Source organism: Phyllostomus hastatus, unplaced genomic scaffold (assembly GCF_019186645.2).
Source record: "Phyllostomus hastatus isolate PE091 unplaced genomic scaffold, TTU_PhHast_1.1 phas_contig_1162, whole genome shotgun sequence".
Classification (NCBI taxonomy): domain Eukaryota; kingdom Metazoa; phylum Chordata; class Mammalia; order Chiroptera; family Phyllostomidae; genus Phyllostomus; species Phyllostomus hastatus.
Window position 1 is genome coordinate 3606545 of NW_025333537.1, and position 22927 is coordinate 3629471.

At 48.6% G+C, this 22927-nt stretch overlaps 1 protein-coding gene across 4 annotated transcripts in view; it reads right to left on the reverse strand.

Annotated features, from left to right (window-relative positions):
* BICDL1 (BICD family like cargo adaptor 1) overlaps nucleotides 1-22927 on the reverse strand; it is a 78563-nt gene that overhangs the window by 7664 nt on the left and 47972 nt on the right. Inside the window, exons 3-8 of one of the 4 annotated variants that reach the window (XM_045841902.1) lie at nucleotides 19549-19665; nucleotides 18632-18643; nucleotides 16646-16792; nucleotides 6374-6553; nucleotides 5546-5764; nucleotides 4334-4477 (exon numbers count right to left, since the gene is read on the reverse strand). In XM_045841902.1, coding sequence (XP_045697858.1) covers nucleotides 4334-4477; nucleotides 5546-5764; nucleotides 6374-6553; nucleotides 16646-16792; nucleotides 18632-18643; nucleotides 19549-19665 — 819 coding nt within the window. The remainder of the gene's footprint in view (nucleotides 1-4333; nucleotides 4478-5545; nucleotides 5765-6373; nucleotides 6554-16645; nucleotides 16793-18631; nucleotides 18644-19548; nucleotides 19666-22927) is intronic. The other 3 variants (XM_045841913.1, XM_045841924.1, XM_045841933.1) reach the window with 3 other exon arrangements.

Below are 22927 nucleotides of genomic sequence, written 5' to 3' on the forward strand. Positions count from 1 at the left end.
GGAGCGAGAGGCCCCAGGCAGGTTCAGGGCCTGGGAGCCATGCAGGCTGGTAGCTTCCCGCTGCCCTCTGCCCCGAGAGGCCCCTCTCTCCTGGAGAAAGGATGCCACATGCTGGGCTGGAGCTCGGTGGCCCTGGACTACAGCCATGGGGCCAGATCCTCTTTGTACACAGCCTACCGCAGCACCTCTTTCATCTCAAGGCAGTCCCAGGGAACTAATGAGTGAGAGCTACACTCGCATCAGGGCTCTGAGACACCATTGCTGGGGTAGAAACTCAAGTTTTGTTTCCAGTAAGGAGCACTGTTATGCACTGGGCCCTGGTTCCCATCTTCAGTCTATTTTCCAGGTCAAAGCCACTTGTAAGTCAGACACCTAACTGATGTTATCACCTTTCACTTCGAACCTGTCACCTTCTCTGTGCTCTATGCCTTGGAGAATGGCGCCAGATTCTGTCCTGTGGAATCTGTGTCCTGTGGGGGGGGGGGAAGGCTCCCTTGGAGACCACAGCTTACCCCCTCACTGTGTGGTGGCCCTACAGACCTTGGGTTCTGCGATGGCAGAGCCTGACTCTGTATAATGCTTAATCCCAAAATGTCTGTGCAGTGAGTGGACAGTAGTGGTTTTTTGACTAGTCATCACCCCAAATCTCTCCCTATTCTGGGGGTATTCCTGGTTGCATGTGTTGGTGGGAGACAGGACACGCCCTCCCCCACTAAGGAAGTCCAAAGAGGAGAAACCTTGTTCCCAAGACACTTAGGTAAGAACCCTAGACCTGCCTGTCACAACTGCCTCATGACAGGACAGCAAAGCCACAGGCCTTCGGGAAATCATCCCACAGACAGCAGACTGCTGCCCTCCTTCCCACGGGTCCTTCCTGTTTGGAAGTTCAGTTCGCCAACCTCCCTGTTATGCTGTAAGCTGTCAGGTTTAATTCCCATACATTCTGCTGCTCAAATTAAGCTAAGTGATTTCTGTTGTCTGCAACCAGAAACCCTGACTGGCAGAGCTGTCAGTGAGCATTCGTTGAGTGACTGAAGAGTGGGTGCCCCTTCTGCTTGGAGCTGATCGGGTCGGGCTGGAGTCAGGATGCTGGACCCTGCCCTCTTGTTAAATATTACACATGCTTTCACATTTTCCAAGGGAGGGATCTATCCCTAAGGTCTGTCTCTCCAACTCAGGGAGAGATGTCATTTTTCGGTTTACTCCTCTGCTCTTTAAGTCCCAGGCCTAGCCATCCTCAGACAGAATAAAACCAAGCAAAAACCCCAGGATTAAGGCTGAAGATCAATTTCCCTGTAGACACTTCCCACTCCCAGACTGGGACGGCAGAGGTGCCAGCTCCTGGGGGAGCCCCCACTGGGCAATCAGAGGACACCCACCAATGAGGAGGGATACAGGACAATTTGTTGTCACTGTGGGCAATGGATTTTGTACTGGGAGGTGCCTGGGAGGGAACATCAGAGCCTCGGGAACCGGTGCTTGGTGCCTGGTGCTCTGGGCTTTTGAGGTGGGGACAGCTCAGACGGGCGGGGTGGGCGGCCTCGCAGAAGAACAGGCAGGGGCCCCTGTGGAGGCCGCGGCACATGCACACGGCTGACCCAGAGTCAGACATGGCAGCAGGTGAGACGCCCAGCCTCTCCCTGTTTGTCAGCAGGTTCTGCAGCTTGGCAGCCCAGAACCCGAGACCCAGAAAGCACCTGGCAGAGTCGGCCAGGCCTCTGAAGCACAAACAAGCCCCGACGTGACCTGGGCTGGCCGTGGGCCTGCCAGGTGTTCCGCCAGCTGAGTGAGTGACAGATAAAAGTACATGCTGGGCAGGAAATGCCAACACGCTCCAGATAAAATTCAACACGAACTTTTTGCTTTGACCTGGAAAACCTGGCTGGTTGAGACAGAGCCAGCCAGCTATCTAAACATGACATGGGACTCACCTCTCTGAGCTACCACACTTTTCATAAAAAGTGGGGATGAAAGTAGCTATTTCCCACCATCAGGTTGCTGTGAGGCTCGAATGAGATGAGTAACACCCAGAGCCCAGCGCACACGGCTGTGAGCTCCACTCCCTTCTTCGCCCACCACAGGGACCTACTTGCCGACGGCAGTTATGAGGACACAGTGACAAGTTACAGCCACTCCTAAATCCACTTTTCCCAAATAAGGTGGGTGTCCTCGTGATTGAATGCCATCAAAGAAAAGGTCCCAAAGTTATCTGTCTAGGGCTTTATTTGCCCTTTTGTTTCACAATTATTCGAGTACCCACTGTAGGCAAGGCACTGTGCTAGATGCTCCGGAAGAAGGTAAGAAACGTCAGATTTGGGTTAGTCTGCGTCAGGGCCTAAGGTCTGGCTGGGAAGGTGAGCTGTGCGCCAGGACCAGAACAAAGCAGGGCCAGGGTGGCTCCCGGAGGAAGGGAGTCAGAGAGTTTCAAGGAGGACGCGCAGCCTTCTCAGGAACTTGAAGATGAGGGAGGCTGAGACGCGTGCAAGCGGCAGCAGAGTCCTCAGGGTGGAGAAGGCCAGAGAAAACACCCCGATGTAGGACTGGGAACCGGGTGCCCTGTGTTCAGTTCTGCTGACTCAAAGCAGGTGGGGAGGCAACAATAGGAAAGGCGGCCGGTGCTGGGATGCAGCCAGACCGTGGGGGCCACGAGGGCTGGAGGCTTCCGGCTACTCGGTGATGGGACGCCAACCCAGAACCTGTAAGGGGTGTCCCATTTTCAAGTCCAGCTTCAGGAAGGTCGATCCAAAGCTTGTGGACGGTGATTGGTTGGGATGGGGGAAGTGCTGGCCAGAGCTTTCAGACCTTCAGGGTCTGAAATCGGGCGGGTGCTAGGAGGACGGAGGGGAGAGAACACACTGAGCCTTTATCAAGGAGGGTCCCCAAAATGTCATTAGTGAAGGCCTTGACTGCTCCCAGCCCACGCTCCTTGTGTTTCCGCACCCCTTCTGGAGTAAGCGGCGAGCACTCTGGTCAAGCCTGAGAGAGCCAAAGGACCAGACTGGGATGGTGTTTTTCACTGCACCTCCCCCAAGCTGGCTTCCTGGCCTGGGACTGGGCTAAGAGGCCCCACAGATAAACCAGCCTACACCTTGCTTATGCTTCTGAATGAAATGATGCCCTCTAGTGTTTCCAGTTTCATTAATTCCAAGAAGCAACAAAACAAAACACCAGCCGATACCAGGCAGCTGATAAGTAGAAGCACCCCACAGAAATTTAAATAGGCATTAAAATAAATAAAACTTCCTTTAATCTGAAGAACGTTCAGATCCACGTTCTCTTGCATTTTATTCTTCTAGTTTCAAAGATCTGTCCCTGAGTCTGAACCACTTCCTGGCCAAATGACCACCCGAGGGCTAGGTCTGAGGCGTGAGAATGCACTGGGCTGCCCAGACCCATGCCCCAAGCTTGTCACAGCTTTCAACAGCTTCTCTCTGTCCTTGTTATCTGGCCACGCACCGTGAGTGCAGTAATGGCTGTGGGTGGGACTCCCCGTGTCTGCCAGGAGAATGCTACAGGAAGTCAGTTTAATGGGGATGACCCCCCTAAAACACAGGAGTTTGTTTCTGCACGATCCTTTAGGTAACACTGACTGAAGTGGAGGCCACGCTTAAATCCCACTTTCTATCAGTCTTGTGGAGCGGAGAGGGATGACTAGCTTCGGACAAGAACGAAAGGGGGCAGGGTTTAAACATACTGCCCGTTTGATGTCCGCCCCAAGTGGGACGGAACCTCTACGCATGACCCTAGTCCAAAGAAAGAGCCTGTGTTCTTCTCCTAGGGTACATTTTAGAAACAACTTTCTGGGCAGGGCTGGCTCCTAAGCTCTTTATAACTTTTCAGATCAGAATATAGATGTCCTTTCCCCAGCGTTCTCTCTGAGATGAAATCGTGACCAAACAGGGAAGCAGCAGCAAGAGCAGCAGCAGCGCTGCTAGAGCTGAAAGCCGGGCTGGCAGCAGTGGCAGCCTTTACACAGAGAGGAGGCCTGCGAGGAGCAAGCCTTGATGTGCGAACTTCCCTGCCTGAGCGCTGCTGGGACAACTTCCCTGAGTGTCCTGGAGCTGCGGCCCTTCCAGCTGTCAGCCTCCACCAGGTGATTCCGGCTCTCTGGGAGGCTGCTATTCTTATCCCAGACAATTACTTGGGGCTAAACCAGGGAACTGGCTTCTTCTCTTAAATACCCCGCTCAACTCAACCATAGGTCACTGTCCCGAGGATCTGTCAGAGGAAACCCGCTTCTCAAATAGACATGGGGGAGTGAAACTCACAAGGGTCCCCAGAGAGCCCGGGAGACGTGCACGCCTCGGGCACCAGACTGAGGACGGGTGCTCACCTGACTGTGGAGTCGCTGCAGTTCCTCTAGGCTTTGCCTCAATTTACCCCTCTCTCCCTCCATGAGCTCCCTTAGGGCTCTCGAATCCTCACTGGTCTGCCTTATCTGTTCTTCTAAGGAGTCATCGTCAATTCTCCGGGAGCTCTGACAGCAGAAGAGAGCGAGCCAGACAACCAGGGAGATGGTGAGAGTGGAGGGGGACGGGGAGATGGTTAGTGAAGGGATGGAGAGGACAGGGAGCAGAGTTGGTGAGGGTGGAGGGGGCAACGAGGAGGGGAGCAGAGAGATGGTTCAGTTCAGGGGGGAGCAAGACCACAGGAGATGGGATGGAGAGCAGGAAGGAGAGAAAGAAAGGGTTAGAGAAGAAAATCTCTTGCTCCATCTGCAAACAGCAGCTACACATTTGCTTTTTTTTGTTTTGTTTTGTTTCAGGCTTCAGGGAAGGGAAACTGTGCTGCAGGAACAGAACAGCTCCCTTTCCCCAGCATGACCCGCCTCCCTCTTGCAGCCCACTGCACAGGTAGACGGGGCCCATGCCGATAAGCACGGCTACCCTTTCATCTCCCTTCACCCAGCACAGGCCAAAGACACAACTATTCCGTAGGAGGGTGAAACCTGAGAACAGCAGCCCGGGAGCAGGAATGTGAATGGAGAGTAAGGCTGGCAGAAAGCTGTCATGAGGCCAGAAGAAACCCCAGTCTGCCAGGAGCCCATGGGAATGTTTCTCTCCTCCACAAGAGCAGCCACATCTGGGACTCTGGAAGGCCCCTCTTGTTGATCTTCGCAGCTCTCGGTGCTCACTTACACATTTTTAGCAGAAGCTTCAGGACTTTTTAAGTATGCCTGTTTATAGCTACCCCACCACTAGGACCAATGGGCTGTAGAAAAGGAACTTGCAGTTTTTGCCTGGATCCAAAGTTCTATATTTAAAGCTTCCAAGGAAAGCCCTTGAACTTGAGACCACCATGGCCTGTACAAACTACATGCAGAAAGGACTCTACGTGTCTCCTGGTGTCTGCAGGGAGATGCCTCCTGTTCCCTGGCACTCAGCCCCTCAATGCTCTCAAATGACATGGGCACAGAAGAAATTCTTGCAGGTTTTATAAAGGTTCCATTTCCAGGGTGAGCCTCACCACTCCTCTCTGTGCTTGGTTTCAAGCTCCCACTAGCCGGGTCCTGTGGGATAAGGAGCTTCTCAGCCTGGCCTCTTACCGTGGGCTCCATGCCATCCACGATGCTCTGTATCAGCCTCTTGAGCTCGCTGAGAGCAGTGCGCAAGCTACCGGCTGGCACATCCTTGGCAGACGAGGTTTCCGAAGACTCGTCCATTGAGGAGTCCGTGGAGACGGCCGAGTCAGCACTGTCATTTCCTCGAAGGTGTGAGCAGAGATAGCGAACCTGGCAGTAGGCTTCCCAGAGCTGCAGTCTCAGCTGCCCACAAAAAATTATTCTTGATTATGGGCTCTGGAAAATACTGCCACCTGGTCATCCACTCCCCAGGATGTGAACCCGAGTGTCTAAGATACTGTTTTAGGAGAAAGTTTTTGTTCTTTTAAATCACCTGTTCCAAGAAATGCTGATAGTTATATGGGCCTGGGACACCTACACAGACTCCCAGTTCTTATTTCCCCTGCCCTCCATTCCCCTACCATTCTGCCAAACAAAGCACTTCTTTATAGAGTCATCTACTTTGGTGGGAGTCAGTGAAAGATGAGTGGAATGAGTGGTTATGAGTAGTATGAAAAAAGGCCAAGTGGATGGATCACAAATGATCTAGAACCTTGCAAGTATAAGGGATATGAAGCTAGTGATTAGTTAACCAGCATTTCCCAAGAGGCACTGGGGTGAGAATGAGCCAGGGACATGCTTCGCTCAGGGCCTGTTTCGTGGCGGCTCTAGCCTGCAGGCCTAGGGGTGTGCACAGGCTAAAGCAGAAACAGTAGGCACTGGGCAACAGGCGGGCCGTCGGGCTCCTGAAGTCCAGGGCCTGTCCCCGTCCCAAGGCAGCCTCACATGCCAGAGTGACAGAGATGTCAGTACCTGCTCTCTCTCTTGCTCCAGCTCCTCGGCCTCCATGCTCTGCTCGATCTCGGACAGGAGCGACGTGCTGGTGGCGGCGGAGCTCTGCAGGCTCCTCTCCTCGGTGAGCTCGTCCACCTTCACCTGCAGCTGGCGGTAGGAGAGGCGCACCTCCTGGAGCTCCAGCTGGCTTTGATGCAGCTTTCAAGGAGACAGCAAATGGGAGTAAGGCTTGTCAAAACCAAGACAAACACGGAATGCGGACCCAGAGCCTGATCGTGTTTCTAGATCCAACCACCAATTTACAGAAAAATACAGAGGGAGAAACATGCTCGACTACACGAGGGGGACACAGTCTGCAGAACTCAGACTGAGGAGATTCTACAGGGCAAACAGCTCCGTTTCCTCAACAGATACATTTCCAGGAAAAAAAAAAGATAAAGGGGAACCTATAGATTAAAAGAGGTTTAAGAGACACCAACCAACTGCAATGTGTAGGCCTACTTTTTTTTTACACTATTTTATTTATTTTTTGTTGCCTAGGAATGAATGTTTTGGGTGTATAGCTTAGTGGTTAAACAATCTTATACTTTACATAGCATTCCACTCACTATTTCCAGTACCCCAAATGGCATCATACGTAGTTATTACAATATTACTGACTATATTTTTATGTTTTACTTACTTCCCCATGACTGGTTTGCAACTACCACTTTTTTAAAATTATTTTTTATTGATTATACTATTACAGTTGTCCCATTTTTTTCCCCTTTTGTCCCCCTCCACCCAGCACCTCCCCCCTCAGGCCATCCCCACATCATTGTCTACGTCCATACGTAATGAGTGTAAGTTCTCTGGCTACTCCGTTTCCTATGCATCCCCTCTACATCCCTCTACATCCCCATGGCTACTCTGGAACTACCTATTTGTACTTCTTTTTTTTAAATGTATTTTTAAAAGTTTATTTATTTATTTATTTATTTATTTATTTTTAGAGAGGGGAAGGGAGGGAGAAAGAGAGAAAGAGAAACATCAATGTGTGGTTGCCTCTCATAGCCCCCACTGAGGACCTGGCCTGCAACCCAGCATGTGCCCTGCCTGGGCATCAAACCAGTGACCGTTTGGTTTGCAGTCCGTGCTCAATCCACTGAGCTACACCAGCCAGGCCCTATTTGTACTTCTTAATCCCCTCCCTCTTCACCCATTCCCTGACACCCCCTCCCACCTGGCAAACTTCAAACCACTCTCCATATCCATTATTCTTTCTGTTCTTGTTTGCTTAGTTTGTTCTTTAGATTCAGTTGTAGATAGGTATGTATTTATTACCATTTTATTGTTCATAGTTTTGATCTTGTTCTCTTTCTTAAATAAGTCCCTTTAACATTTCATATAATAGTTGGGTGATGATGAACTTTAGTTTTTTTTCTTGTCTGGGAAGAACTTGATCTGACCTTCCATTCTCAATGACATCTTCGCTGGGTAGTGCAATCTTGGCTGTAGATCCCTTTTCATGACTTTGAATATTTCTTGCCAATCCCTTCTAGCCTGCAAAGTTTCTTTTTTTCCTTTTAAATACGTTTTATTGATTATGTTATTACAGTTGTCCCATTTCCCCCCTTTAGTTCCCTCTGCCTTGCACCCCCCCTCCAACTTGCATCTCTCCCCCCCGCCTTAGTTCATGTCCATGGGTCATACATATAAGTTCTTTGGCTTCTCCATTTCCCATGCTATTCTCAACCCCCACCCTGTCTATTTTGTACCTACCATTTATGCTTCTTATTCTCTGTATCTTCCCCCCCATTCTCCCCCTCCCCACTGATAACCCTCCAGGTGATCTCCATTTCTGTGATTCTGTTCCTGTTCTAGTTGTTTGCTTAGTTTGTTTTTGTTTTTTGTTTTTAGGTTTGGCTGTTGATAGTTGAGTTTGTTGTCATTTTACTGTTCATATTTTGGATCTTCTTTTTCTTAGTTTCACATAATAAGCGTTTGGTGATGATGAACTCCTTTAACTTGATCTTATTTGGGAAGCACTTTATCTGCCCTTCCATTCTAAATCATAGCTTTGCTGGATAGAGTAATCTTGGATACAGGTCCTTGCCTTTCATGACTTCGAATACTTCCTTCCAGTCCCTTCTTGCCTTTAAGGTTTCTTTTGAGAAATCAGCTGACAGTCTGATGGGAACTCCTTTGTGGGAAACTGTCTCCTTTCCTCTTGCTGCTTTTAAGATTCTCTCCCTCTCTTTAATCTTGGGTAATGTAATTATGATATGCCTTGGTGTGTGCTTCCTTGGGAACAGCTTTTTTGGGATTCTGAGCTTCCTGGACTTCCTGAAAGTCTATTTCCTTTGCCAGATTAGGGAAGTTCTCCTTCATTATGTTTTCAAATAAGTTTTCAATTTCTTGCTCTTCCTCTTCTCCTTCTGGCACCCTTATGTTTTGGATGTTGGAATATTTAAAGTTGTCTCAAAGGTTCCCAAGCCTCTCCTCATTCTTTTGAATTCTTGTTTATTCTGTGTGGTTGAATGTTTATTTCTTCCTTCTGCTCCAAACCATTGATTTGAGTCCTGGTTTCTTTCTTGTCACTGTTGGTTCCCCGTGCACTTCCTTGATTTCACTTTTCATAGCCTTCACCTTTTCCATTATTTTGTGACCATACTCAGCCATTTCTGTGAGCATCCTGATTACCAGTGTTTTGAACTCTGCATCTGATAGGCTGGCTATCTTTTCATCACTTAGTTGTATTTTTTTCTGGAGCTTTGATCTATTCTTTCATTTGGGCCATATTTTTTTGTCTTGGTGCAGCTGTGATGTTGTTAAGGGGGCGGGGCAACCCATGTCACTGCATTATGGTGCTGTATGTGGGGGAGGGGTCGGAGAGGGAAGAGTGCCGCTTGCTCAGCTCCCTGCTGGCTTTCAGTCACTTTTCCCACTACCCACAAGCAAATTGGGCCCTTCTGGTGCTGACTCCTGGGCGGGTTGGTTTGTGTATGTTCTAGGACCCTGTGGGTGCCTCCAATGAACTCTCCTGTGAAGTTGGGAGTTTCTTCTGCTGCTTCAACTCCCACAGGTGTTTTCAATCAGAGGTTTGAGGCTTTATTTCCCTGCGCTGGAACCCTGGGTTGCACCGTCTGTCTCGCTCCCTAGTTGTTCCTCCTGGTTTATCTGCACGTGAATGTGGGACCAATGGCTCTGCTGACCGCTAACCCGCCTGCCTGAGTCCTCCAGCTGCTGCCTTTTGGTGAGTCCTCTCTGCCCAGGCTGCCTGTCTCCGCCTCTCCTACCAGTCTGGATGAATGTTTCTACTTTAGCTCCTTGGTTGTAGGACTTCCGTACAGTTTGATTTTCTGGCAGTTCTGGTTATTTTTTGTTTTTAAATTTGTTGTTGTCCTTCTTTTGGTTGTGCAAGGAGGGCAAAGTGTGTCTACCTACACCTCCATCTTGTCCAGAAGTCCAAAGTTTTTCTTGAGAAACCAGTAGTCTTATGGGGATGCCCCTGTAGGTAACTAACTTCTTTTGCTGCTTTTAAGAGTCTCTAACTTTTGGCATTTTAATTATGATGTGTCTTGGTGTGGGCCTCTTTGCCTCCATCTTGTTTAGGACTCTGGGTACTCCAGGTGTACCCTCCATGTGGGCTGAGTACACCCTCCTCTTGTAGTTGAGCCTTGGTTGCTGTTGGCAGATCAATGGGAGGGATTTACGTAGGCATTCAGCTGCGAAGATTGGCTGTGACCACTGACCACCAACCTCCGCCCTCTGTGGAGGATCAGCTGTGCAGAGGCAGGGTGGCAGTGCTCCAGCATGGTCTGTAGCTGCCCACTGGGTGTGCAGGCTCTGGGGTTTCCCAGAAGGTGCAGGCCAAGATCAGTCCCCACCTGTGCTCTGCCCAGGACCACCCTGCCTAAGCTATAATGCACTGAGATGTTGGCTACTCGGGCTGGGCTTAGAGAGTCCCAGGTGAAGCCAATCTGTGAATCTAGGCTGGCTGCTGCTAGTGCTGTTCCTGGGACCACTTAGCAAGAGGTGTGAGGGCTGGAGGCTCACTGAGCCTGGCTATTTGTTTGATAGGATCTAGGAAGTTGTGAAGCATGAGCCAAGACCTGCCATTCATATGGAAAAGTCACAGTTAACAATTTGGGTGGGCCCATAAGTTGGGTGGGATGGAGTCTCAGGGGATCTCCAGTGTGGGGCAAACAGTGTTAGTCATGTTGATGGAGTCTCAGATATGGTACCAGCCTTCCAGCTCTGTGGCTCTGTGTGGGGAGGGCTCAGAAAGGAACAATGGCCTCTGCCTGTCTTTTTGGCTGGGAGAGAGCTGTTCCTCAGCTCTCACCTTGATGCCAGACACTTCAGTTCCTCCTCATATGCCACTGGTGCCTTTCCAGCTCCTACTCGGTGCTATAACTCACAGAGAGTGAATCTGAGTAAGTCTGTGTGTGTGTTCTTTAAGGAAAACTGCTTGGGACTCTGGAAGTTTCTTCTACTGACTCAATCCCTACTGGTTTTTGCAGCCAGAAATTACGGGAACTTATTCCTGGCACTGGAACCCTGGCCTGGGGGGCCTGCTGTGGGGCTGAGACTCCTTACTCCTGAAATATCCCTTCCAAATTTCCATCCACTACATGTGGATGTGGGACCAGCCTGTTCTGCATCTTCACCGCTCCTCCCAGTCTGGATGGATGTGGCTTCTTTAATTCCATACTTGTCAGACTTCCATTCAACTCAGTTTCTGATGGTTCTGAGTGATGGCTGATCTATGTTTCAGCTGTGATTCTGATGTGGTTGTGCAAGGAGGCGAGCTGTATTTACCTATGCCGCCATCTTGACTCTGTAACTACTTGCCAGGCTGCAGACCTACTTTAATTTGTATTTTGATTCAAATAAAAATGTGAAAGGTAATCATGACATTTGTAAGACAAGTGAAAATGTGAACACTGACTAGATGCTTGATGATATTAAGAAAATACTGTTAATTTAGGTGTAATAAGCCTGCGGTTACATTTTTAAGTTCTTATCATTTAGAGGTATATATTATTAACAGATGAAATCATAAAAATGCTTGGATTTACTTTAACACAATACAAGAGAGGAGCAAGCGGATGTAACGAGGACCAGTCAGGGATCGACGGTTTGTAGACCTGGGCAGTGGGGTATGTGGGGGCATCATTACACTGCTGTATTTCTGAGTTTGCCTGACATTCTCCATAAAAAAAAATTACACACACACACACACAGGTAACATGCCATTAGGCTTTCACCAGAAATGGCTAAAATAAACAAACAAATCACAACAAAGTAATAACACCAAGAGTTAATGAGGATGTGGAACAACTGGGACTCTCGCCGCGGGTGGGGGTGGCAGACGTACAGCCACCCTGGAAGACTGCCCGTTTCTAATGAGAGAAATACACACCAGCCCTGTGATCCAGCAGGTCCACTCTTGAGGTGCAGACCCAACACAAATGACCACATATGTGAACAAAAGACAAACAGGATGTTCACAGCAGCATTATTCCTAAGAGCCACAAATGGGAAACAATCCAAATGCCAGTAAGAATAGCACAGGCATATTCCCGTGCTGGAATCCTATACTGTAGTAAAACCAGGAACACACAGCTACTATATGCCACAATATGGATGAATTTCATCGACATAATGTTGAGCAAAAGCCAGGCACAAAACTATACATATATGATTCCATTTATAAAAAGTGCCCAAATTTTACTGAGATATAAGAGATGAAAGTTAAAATAGAGATTTATTTTTGAGGAAGTGGCAGGGTGTTGCCTGGGAGGGAGGCTTATGGGAGGCTGATAAGAGGCTTTATGTTGAGCTGGGGGGTGGTTACACAGGTAAATATACTTACAAAAATTCATTGGGCTGTCCACTTAAGACTTGCATGCTTTACTATACATATGACGTATTTCAATGAAAAAGTTAAGGCTGTTTGGAAAAGAGATAGGGGTGGGATTTGGAATAACATCTGGGTAGTAATACCAAGAGTTCCTAAACCCATGGGAAAAAGCAGTCTCTACCTTCTGCATCACTCTAGTCCTGGGGGCGCCTTTGTCAGCATCTGGGGCTCAGAGGAGAGCGATACAGCAATGCAGGTGTCACAGCTTACAGACCAGGGCTCCTTCCCTCTCTGTTGCTGCTGTTTCTCCTTTCTTTCTCTGCATTCTCTGTGGCCCCTTCCCTGTGGAGTCCAAACAGGGTACTGCTGCCTGGTGATGTTACTACTGCCGGATGTAAGGACCGACTCCACCATGACTGTTACATGCCACACTCTTATGAGCGCACTCCATCGCTGTACTTCTAACATTAGACCTTAACTGCAGCATCTTAGCCCATTTGCTAACCGCTATGCACACATCCACATGCTATACCTGCACAGGAATGATGCTTCCTACTCTTGTGTTTGTAGACTGTCCCTTATGTCCCCCCCAATTTTATTTCTGGGGTGGGGGAAAGAACTTCTTGGGATTTAAATTTAATTAATTTATCCTCATATAAAATAGCTCTTCTGGGGTCACCTCTCTGTTCATTAAAAATAGAGCAGACACTTCACTGTTTTTTCCACAGACTATTGGCCAGGCGGGCCTGTGGCTCCAACCGAGCTGTAGAGACCAAGGGAGGGTAGGCAGCAACTCAGAGCTCTAGTTCTCAAGAACGGCGGAGCAAGCTGCCTTGCAGAGCCTTCAGCCAATTCTTTAGGTTCCTTGAGAGCCTCACCTCTGCTGTCAGTACTGGAGGGCAGTTGGGTAATGGCACCAGTGGTCTGCATGTGCCTTAACTAAGGAGAGTTTGAAACCTGGTTGCTCAGAGAATAAAAAAGGAACAGGCAAGCTCGCTCTGCACGATTCCCATGGATCAGCAATGCCCCTGGTCCAGTGGGAACTCCTCCAGCCCCAGTTTTGAGGAAACTCAGAAAAAAGAAATTAGGGTTTAAAAAAAAAAAGACATTCCTAGGAAGCATTTGGCATGATTACAAATGGCATGCTAAATTGGCACAGTGCTTTATAATTATTTTCTAGACAATTCCTCATACATCTCAGCAGGAAAAGTTCAGCACAGACAAGTACAAGTTCTTCTACACTGGACAAAATTAGTTCAATTACTCATGCACACTCAAAGGTGCTTAATTAATTATAACAGCAAGAGAACAAAAGTCCAGGACAGGTCTGCCCTCTCTGGTCAATAACTGATCCATGGACTTATGTAGAAAAACTGAATCAAACCAGAGCAAGTGTATTAAATATAAGAACCTAGTAAAATAGAAATATCATCCTTTAAAAAAAAGATTTTATTTATTTATTTTTAGAGCGAGGGAAAGGGAAGGAGAGAGGGAGAGAAACATCAATGTGTGGTTGCCTCTCGTGCCCCCTACTGGGGACCTGGCCTGCAACCCAGGCATGTGCCCTGACTGGGAATTGAGCCAGTGACCCTTTGGTTCCCAGGCTGGCACTCAATCCACTGAGCCACACCAGCCAGCGCAGAAACATCATCCTTTATATAACAAAGATGACACTAATTGTATTTATATGTATGAACAAGAAAGACAACAAATGACTTTTGTTTGTACAGTCCAAGTTCACAATATTCATGCTTATAATGTTGGCAGAAGTGGGGGCAGTCTCCTCATTTCACACTGAGGGAACCAAGATGGTGTGATATCAAGTGATTTGCCTAACAGTATACACTCCATGTCGGAGCAAGGTCTGGACTCCAAGTCACTTGGTTTTTGGGTCGCACCACAGTGGGGCCTGTGCGCTCTGCTGACCCGCCCACTCACTGGGATGAGGCTCCTGCACAGGCCTGTGCGATGCCCAGATGGGTATGAAATAGGGCAGTTAAGAGGCCTTTAAAGGGACAATAGTCTTTACTGGGTGTTAAGAGTGTAGCAAAATGCTTGATTTTTAAAATTTATTGAGCCCTTGATCAATAGCAATTTTTATACCTACTCTTAGCTTGAACAAAAACAAAAACAAAGTTGGATTTGGTCAGTGGTTTAAAAATCTGTTTGACAGCAGAACCCCAGTGACACAGTGAGTCAGGTCAAAGCTACCCTGGTTGTGGCAGGCTTATTACCCTGCCTGCTCAGGCCCCCTCTCATTCCTGGGCCGAGTAAAAGGATTAAAATCATGGGATTATATACATTCCAAGGCCACAGTCAACCTGAGTAAGCCGGAATTTTTATTTCTGCACCGACACAGGCCATTTCAGCAACAGAAAGGGTTTTCGGGAGGACACTGGTGATTAGTTGCAGCTGAAGGACAGAGGACAGTTCCATATGAACTGCAGAACAAGAGTTACAAACAGTTGGGAAGGATGAGAATTCAGTCCATAAATGCAGATTTTTCAGTTCAAAGTGGGAAGTGTCTGACCTGCTACAGGCCCCGGGTGGGCGACCCGCTCTTTCTCGAAGAAGTCCAGCCAGGTGACAGAGGAGGTACAGGTGGGGGGATGCGCATGTGGCGTGACTGGGACTCTAGACAACACCCAGCCCGCTGTGCCAGCCAGCTACCGCATGGTCCACATCGGTCCTGGTGCTTCCCCACCCCAAGCCCCCACTTCCTGATCCGAAATAAGGGCACCTCATTTGTGAATTCATGCTAAACTGAAAGTTTCTTTTAGACAGGGGCTATTTTTCCTTTTTTTTTTTTTTGTATTTCTTTTCCTTCTCCTCTCCATACTCTACCTTGGCAACCCTCAGGAGAGTGTTTAGTGGGGTGACAAATGCTGGTGAAACACTGACTTGCAGAGGTCAGCGACAGGGCCAGAAGGTATCGCTGAGCAGCAAAGCAGGTAGGGGCGGGTTCTACCAAGGCTTCCTGCACTGCGGTGGATAGACAATTCGTTTTTTCTCATCCTCAGTTTTAGAATGGATGCAAACATGCTTTGTTCCCTGTACAGAATACAAACTCCACTGATACTGTCATCAACCTTAAAATACGAGCATACCTTCCCATCTTGAAAGTTGCTGTGAGGCTTTAGCCAGCACCATGTTCTATTAACGTAGGTCCTGCTATGTGCCAAGCTCTGAGCTGAAGTACAAAAACACGGAGAGCCCTGGCTGGTGTGGCTCAGTGGACTGAGTGCTGACCTGCCAACTGAAAGGTTGCCAGTTCAATTCCTAGTCAGGGCATATACCTGGGGTGCAGGCCAGGTCCCTAGTTGGGGGCGTGTGAGAGGCAACCAATCGATGTAGCTCTCATACATTGATGTTTTTCTCCTTCTTTCCCTTCCTTCCCTTCTCTCTAAAAAGAAATAAAATCTAAAAAAAATGGAGAAAAATTGCTGATTTGCCCTTAAAGAGGTTAATCTCTCAGTTGGTAGCTGATCAGATGGTGTCAGTAAAAAGTGATCTTCGCTTAAAATGCTTCCTTCCATCATATCCCAGGGCTTCCCTCAACAGCTGACCACGGAGCCCAGAGGGCTCTCTGTGGCCTAGTCTTCGGGCAGTGGCCCACCTGGTGCTCGAGCACATTTGGCTGACCACCTCCACACAAATGACGCTGCTACAATCCACTCCACTCCCTGGCATGCCCTGAGGACGCCCAAGGGGAAGCAAGGCACTCTGAGCCGCTGGTCCTGGGTACTCCTAGGCTAGCCCTCCAAAGCTTTCTTGGGAGCTGATGCTACACTCTGTTTCTGGGGAGACTGAGAGTGATTATCTTGTTTAGAGAGTTATTTCTTGTTAAGCGTGAGCTTGGGGATTCCACTGAGGCCTGGTGGCAGTTCCCAAATAAGGACAAATATGGCCATGAAGCAATTTCCCTTAGTGAGAAAAAAGAGGCTAACTAGGCTCACAAAGGGGTCAGCCTGTGCCTTTTCCAGCTATTGGCAGAAGCAGGAAATAAAGTCTTGCCTTGGTCAGTGGGCAGCCGTCTTGGTTCATGCCAACTAAATCCATCAGCCTGGGGAAGCCGCAGCAGAGAGCACTGTGAGCCAAGCACAGAAAGTCACAGGCCCCTCAGAAATCTCTAGCGGATTTCACAAACCCCAGGAGGCAGAATGACAGTCTCGGTGTTCCGGCCATGTTAATAGCCCAGAAAGAACTCTGTGAAACTGCTTGAGGAGCTAGTGGCTCAGAACAAAACGGAAGGATGACCTGTGGGTAGTGATGCATTTCTTCTGGGCAGAGCCAGACCAGCTAACTCAGGGAGTGCGCTGAGAACCACTGTTGCCTGCAGGGGGACTTCGCCCACTCCTGACCCTGGAGGTGGCGCTAGCTAGGCAGCTAAGTGCTCTTCTATCTGGCTCTGGTCCCACAGAACAGCTTCTCTGCCCCAGTACCTGCAGGTCTTTGTCATGGCCCTGCCTCTCCAGGATCAGCACCCGGTCCTGTAGCTCCTCCACGGTCCCCTGGAGCAGGTCATTTTCCTCTAAAGTGGCGCTGAGGCGATGCTCCAGCTCCCGTTTCCGATCGGACAGCATCTTGATCTGCAAGGGTGGAGAGCCAGGGGGTGGTGTGGAGTTACAGCAGGCTGATGAGTAGGAAGAAGGGAGGGGTTAGCTCCCAAACATGAACGTCTGTGTCTCTCCGAGTGCTCTGCCTACGGGTGTGGTGCCCCCATCTCTGAGACAGCAGCTGGGAACTCCTAAGCTGAAGAGGAAACCCCTCCCTTTAGAAACCTGTCTGGGAAGGGGTGGGAACAGAGCTTTGGGGAAGCTGGAATGTGGGATGCCAGGCAGAGGAAGGGAAAGTTAGTGCTCTGGAATTTCCACAGATAAGACAGAGGGGAGCCCCACCTGGCCTGCCCAAGCCTTGACTTCAACCCCACAATTTATGAGGGAGTGGAACCTAACCCGCTGCACCATTCTTCCTTCTCAAGTCATGAGCACAAGGCCCACACTAGCCCCTGGAGCTGCTGTGCTTTCATAATCTATGGCCGTCTTTTCCCACTGCTAGCAAGTCTGGCTCTGAGTTCGCAGTTCAGACCTGACTTACCAGGGGAGCTAGCAGGGTACAGACAACAAAGCAGTGCCCGCTTTAGCCTGTGTCCTGGGAAGGAAGTAGCCAAAGACACAAGTGGTTAACTGATTTTACTCGAGGTGCTTTATGCTTGAGAAAGTAATTTGTGAACAGAAGCAATTTCTCTCCTTTTATTAAACAGGCTGGTATGTTTGTACACTGAATATCTATCTAGCCAGTCTCCAGAGAGAGGGAGATAAATCTTTTAGGAAGGTCTGTCTGGTCTCTTCAGTTTCAGCTGGAAAACAGGAAGGAGGAAAGAGATGCCAAGTTTTCTCTGGCCTCAAGGTCTGCAGGGTGAGAAGCTGCACCAGCACTCCCCACGGCCAGCTCAGGGCCCAGGGAGGCCCTGGAGGGTCTTTGGAGACCTGCAGGTCCCCTTGGCTCCGCCTACTAATCAGTTCCCTGCTGGACTGATTTCTCAACCAGTGTCTTGCTTGTGAATATTCTCCTGACATGGTTAGGATATTCTCCGTGCTCTCTAGTGCGGATAGCAATTCACTAAGGAGGACAAATCGCAGACCTTTTCCAAGGGAGATTTTGAAATGAATGTCTACTTGTCCCAGGTCCTCTGAAACCCACCTCCCCCCTGCTTTTCGGCTACTCTCTGCACTAGAATTCTGTTCATAGGGCACAGATCTTCCATGGCCACCAATCAATCAGATAGGGTGCCGTCCTGGGGAAATGAAGTATGTGGCCTTTGTCCAGAGAGATCAGGTATCTGACCAAACAAAGAAATACTGTCTCTCAAGTATGCACTTGGGTAAGGGACCAAAAGGAACAGGCCCCTTTTGTGAATGGGCCCACTATTCCCTACAGTGAAGCAACGTTACCCACGTGAAGGGAATTCTTGCTCCAGCTGATTTTCATTTAAACACCCTCTGACCTTTACATTTTCCTTCCCATGGATCATCTTTGCTTCCCAAGATCCACTCAGTGAAGCAATGAGGTAATACGGTTCTGAAATACAGCCCTTTGGCCCCATGAAGTATCTGATTTGAAATGAACAATTCCATCACTTGGCTTTTAAAAGCAGCAGTGTTAGTGGGAGCAAGCAACTGGCATTAGGTGGCCAACTCCCTCACCCCACCACACACACCCTGAAACTTGTGACCGAATCTGGCAACAAACATTCCTGGGGTTGACCCTGTGTTACAAGGGTCTAGAAAGAGTGGAGGAGGCGTGCGGGGCCAGAGAGAACACAGGCACCTGGGAGGAGTCAGACCTTGGCAGTGGCGGCTGAATGGCAAGTCATGCACACAAATGGTCAGACAGGCATGCCAAATCCGGTGGAACAAACTACTTACTTCAAGAACCTGCTGCTCAGTCCCAGCAGGAATTCCAAGGGAAGGGAGGACGGAAGGGAACGAGAGGCAGGAGGAAAGAGAAGACATTGACAGACTTTAGGAAAAACATTTTCAGGTCATGTGTGGGGCTGGGGAGCAGCCTGCCTCTCTGGCATGACCGTGTTGGCTGACTCTGCAACCCCAGTGGGGTGCACCGTCTGGCCCTCGTCTGGCCCTCAAAGTCTAACTCAGCCGAAGGGCTGCTCTCTCAGGCACTTGGCTGAGGGGTCCTCAGGGCAGATCAGGGAGAAGCCTCCCCAGGAAAGAGCCCCTGTGTGGGCTGATGGTATGACCCTCCCCTTCTCCTAACCCCCCACACCTGGATTCCCACAGCACCCTCTCCGAATGCTGCTTTGTTCTTCCTGCAGGCCCACTCTGGACCACGGGCCCTGACTGGCCTCTCGTACACCTTCAATGACATTACAGTCTTCCAAACACCACACAAGTGCTTTCCGCGCATTAACTTGGCAAATCCTCACCACAGCCCTATGAGGCAGATACTCTATTGCTCTCATTTTGTAAGTGAGAATAGGCCCCATTAAGGCGGCCTGAACTGGGCCCAAATGGAGTGGAGAAAGGAACGATTCCCTTCCCTACCTTCTATGTAGGATTGGCAAGGACGTTTTTTGAGGAATTGACATATTCAGTAAAAAGTAGGGCATTCCTGATTTCAAAACACTCAGCAGTCACTCTGAGCAACCTGATTTTTCCAGACAACAGACTACCCAGAGAACGTGGATCAAGTGTTCCCCATTCGGTTTCTCACAGGTATGTCTCTCTGGAGATCTCAGATAGAGCAGGGTTTTGTTTCCCAGTTCAGAGGGCTCCTTATCTAAAAGGCCCGATGCGGTGCCTCCAATGAGGCACGAGAGGCTCACCTCGGCCTGAAGGCTTTCCAGACGGATGATGTGCTGGTTGGTTGATGAGTTTTTCTCCCGAAAGTCTTCTCGGAGGGCGTGCACTTGCATGGAGAGCTGTCTCTCAACTTCTGATGCCTGTAAGAAGAGGAGACCTTCAGAGCTGATTCAGAGGCTGTGCAAAGAGGCCTGTTCAGATTTTTGCCTTTCACTTCTGAAGCATTGTTTGCAACTCTCTATTCCCTGGGGAGTACAAGATGAGATGCCGTTTCCTCCGCTGGGTCTAACTGTTCTCTAGGACCCAAACAAGACAACCCCTTCCCCTGCCTCCACCGTGAGTGACTCTGAATAGGTCTGAGACCACTTTGGTGCTGATCATAGGAAACAGGTCTGGAGAACAGTAAACTCTGAAGTGTTAGTTATCATCACTATTCCTCTGCACACTGCAGGAGCTCAGCAAAGATCCGCCAGACTGAGAGAAAGTCTCACTACATTACAAAAAAGAACAAGACACATGTACCTACGACTGTAGAAAGTCCTGCATTTCCACACCCACCTCCTCAGCAGCACCCAGGAAATCATTTCCATCTGCATTTGTCACTTCCACTCAACAGGGGCACTATTTAAATCCCTGTCATGTCTGTTAAGATTTCTGCCTTTCCTTCCTCAAGGACATTATTTTGCAACTTTTAATTCTCTGGGGAGTGCTGGCTCAGGTGCTCATTTCCTACCCTAACCTATTTATTCTCTAATGCTGAAACAAAGCAAACACCAAGTATCATGTCGTGTATCAGCACCTTCTTTTGAATACGCAGGAGGGCATTTTGCAACGGTGCTCCCTGGGTGAGGCATGGACTCCGGTCCTCCTTCCGAGGGCCGAGCCCAGCCCCCACTGAGGAGCGCCCTGATCACTGCCCAGCAGAGAAGAGAGCCACAGGCAGGGAAGTAACTGCCTCAGTGCTTTTCCGAGGCCAAGTGGGGTCAGTAAGCTTTATGGGTTCTCAGGAGAGATCACCATGTGCCGAAATGGTTAGAAAAGGCCTTCAAGAGAAGGTGGGATGGTAATAATATTGCAATGGTAGGCTAGCTGTTCAATGAGGCTTTCACGCTTACACAGCAATGATTACATGTTCAATAGTTCTTTTTATCTTCAAGTGCTATCTAACCAATTGTCCATCTTTTCTTTTTTTAGTCCCATAGATTTGGCAACTATTGTCCCCCCCCACCACCACTAGAGAGGCACATAAGAATCTTAACCTACAGTTCTCTTTTTAAAACAATTACAAGACACAACAAAATAAAGTCGAACCACCTCTTTTCCCTTCACAATCTAAATTTAACTTCAGACACCACCATCTTGTTTTAGACTTCTTTATCACTTCGACATACGTTCGTCAGCTTTGCCTAAAAATAACAGTAATACTTACCGGGTGCTTACTGTGTGCCGAGACCTATGCTAAATGCTTTAAATGCATTATCTCAATGGTCGGAACCGAAGTAGGGCCTGTACCACCCTCAACTTACGACTGAGGGGACAGGCTCCAGGACGCGAAGAGGCCTGCCCTACCCCTCAGTGCATGGTAACACCAGAGTGGCAAACTTTGGGCCATTGCACCCCAAACCAGGACTGCACTACTGTCTGCCTTCTTTTATCTTAAAATGGTCTTCCCCATTTCTGCTGCACACTACTGAAACCAAACTTCCCAAGTTCGATTTAGTAAGGCTTTCTCTCTCTCTCTTTCCCTCCTTTTCCCTCCTTCCTTCCTTCCTTTTTCCTTTCTTCTTCTTTACAATAGCAAGCCTTTTTATTTTAGACTCCTGAAATTCCTTCTCAAAGAATTTAGGGCCCACGAGGAAAATTCCATCTGATAAATGCTGCAGTTTGCCTGCCTGCACTGAATTCAGTTGATTATCAGGGTTTCAAATATGTTTAGATCTGCAGAGCGCTGGGTGATTCAGGCAGCTGACCTGATTCTGAGCATCACCACCTTGATGAATCACGAGACAACCAAGCCAGAGACATGCACCAAAGCCCACAAGTCCAGCACAGGTGCTATCAGACATACTCCTGTAGACTTGTCTCCTCTCCAGGAGATCTTCCTAGAAATAAAATTTGTCTCTTCCCGCCAGGAAGCCTGACTCCAGAATCGGAGCTCCAAACCGCTATGCTATGATGTCTCCTTTAATGTCTTACTTCTCAGATGTTCCAAGGAACATATTGTTCACAAAGGCTTCCAATCTGTACCTCTCATTTGTATCTCCGACAGCCCTAAGAAGCAGGAATTGCTGGCCTCATGTTGCAGACAAGGAGGTGGAGGCTGAAACAGGGAGTGGCACTGGCCTGGTGGTTGGCCTATGGGTTCTGCGCCCTCCCACCACACCATGGCCACCTCCAACCAGGTGACCAGTCATTTGCCTGTGATGCTGATGGAGGGGATTGGTCAACCAGATGCATAAGTCTATTATTTGCAAGAAACTAGTGCACCTTTCAAAATAAATTATTGTCTTCTTTTTCAGAGATGGAATCTGGCTGGGCTCTTTAGACCTAACAGAGTGAATGTTATCTATTTCTGCACATTAATAACAATTTCTTAAGTTTGCATACAATTCTAATGTTCTAAATGCTCTCTGATCAAAGTATCAGGAAGCCTACAAAGTCAGTTTTAGCTCCATAATGAATTTCACAGCTTCTTTACAGTTCTTCAAGTAGGAGAGTGAGTCAGTGTAACAGTGGTCTTTCTGAAGGGACTCAGTCTGCTCCTGGGAGGAGGGATGGTATGATGGAAAGAAAAAGTTAGGAGTCAGATGGTCAGGCCCCGGCTGGTATGGCTCAGTGGACTGAATACTGGCCTATAAACCAAAAAGTTGCTGGTTTGATTCCTGGTCAGGGCACATGCCTGGGTTGTGGGCCAGGTCCTTGGTTTCCCTCTCCTTTCCCTTCTCTCTAAAAGTAAATAAATAAAACCTTAAAAAAAAGAGTCAGATGGGCAGGGTTCGAGTTCCTTTTCTATCATATGTATGTGTACGAGTTATATGTGTCATTTAAGCTCTCTGAATCTCTCTTTCCCAAATTATAGACATATTTCTCCTTTACACAGTAACACAAAAAGGGGAGGTCTAAAGGAATGCCCATTTCCTTATTTCTAATCCAGGACTTTGTGGGATTGAGTTAAATCACTGAAGTTTAGTGAAACAACAACAAAAAATTGCACTGCTATCAATTTAGGGCAACTGTGCCAAATAATAAAAATCCAAGGATCAGTCGTTTTCTTAAAAACCAGGTACTGAGAGCACCATGCACATGTTACAGGGTGCTGTCCCATACACAGTCCACTTCGGGGGCTGCACTGGGAACAGCCTGTTGAGTGACTCAGGCAACATCATGATGGTGGTGGGTCAG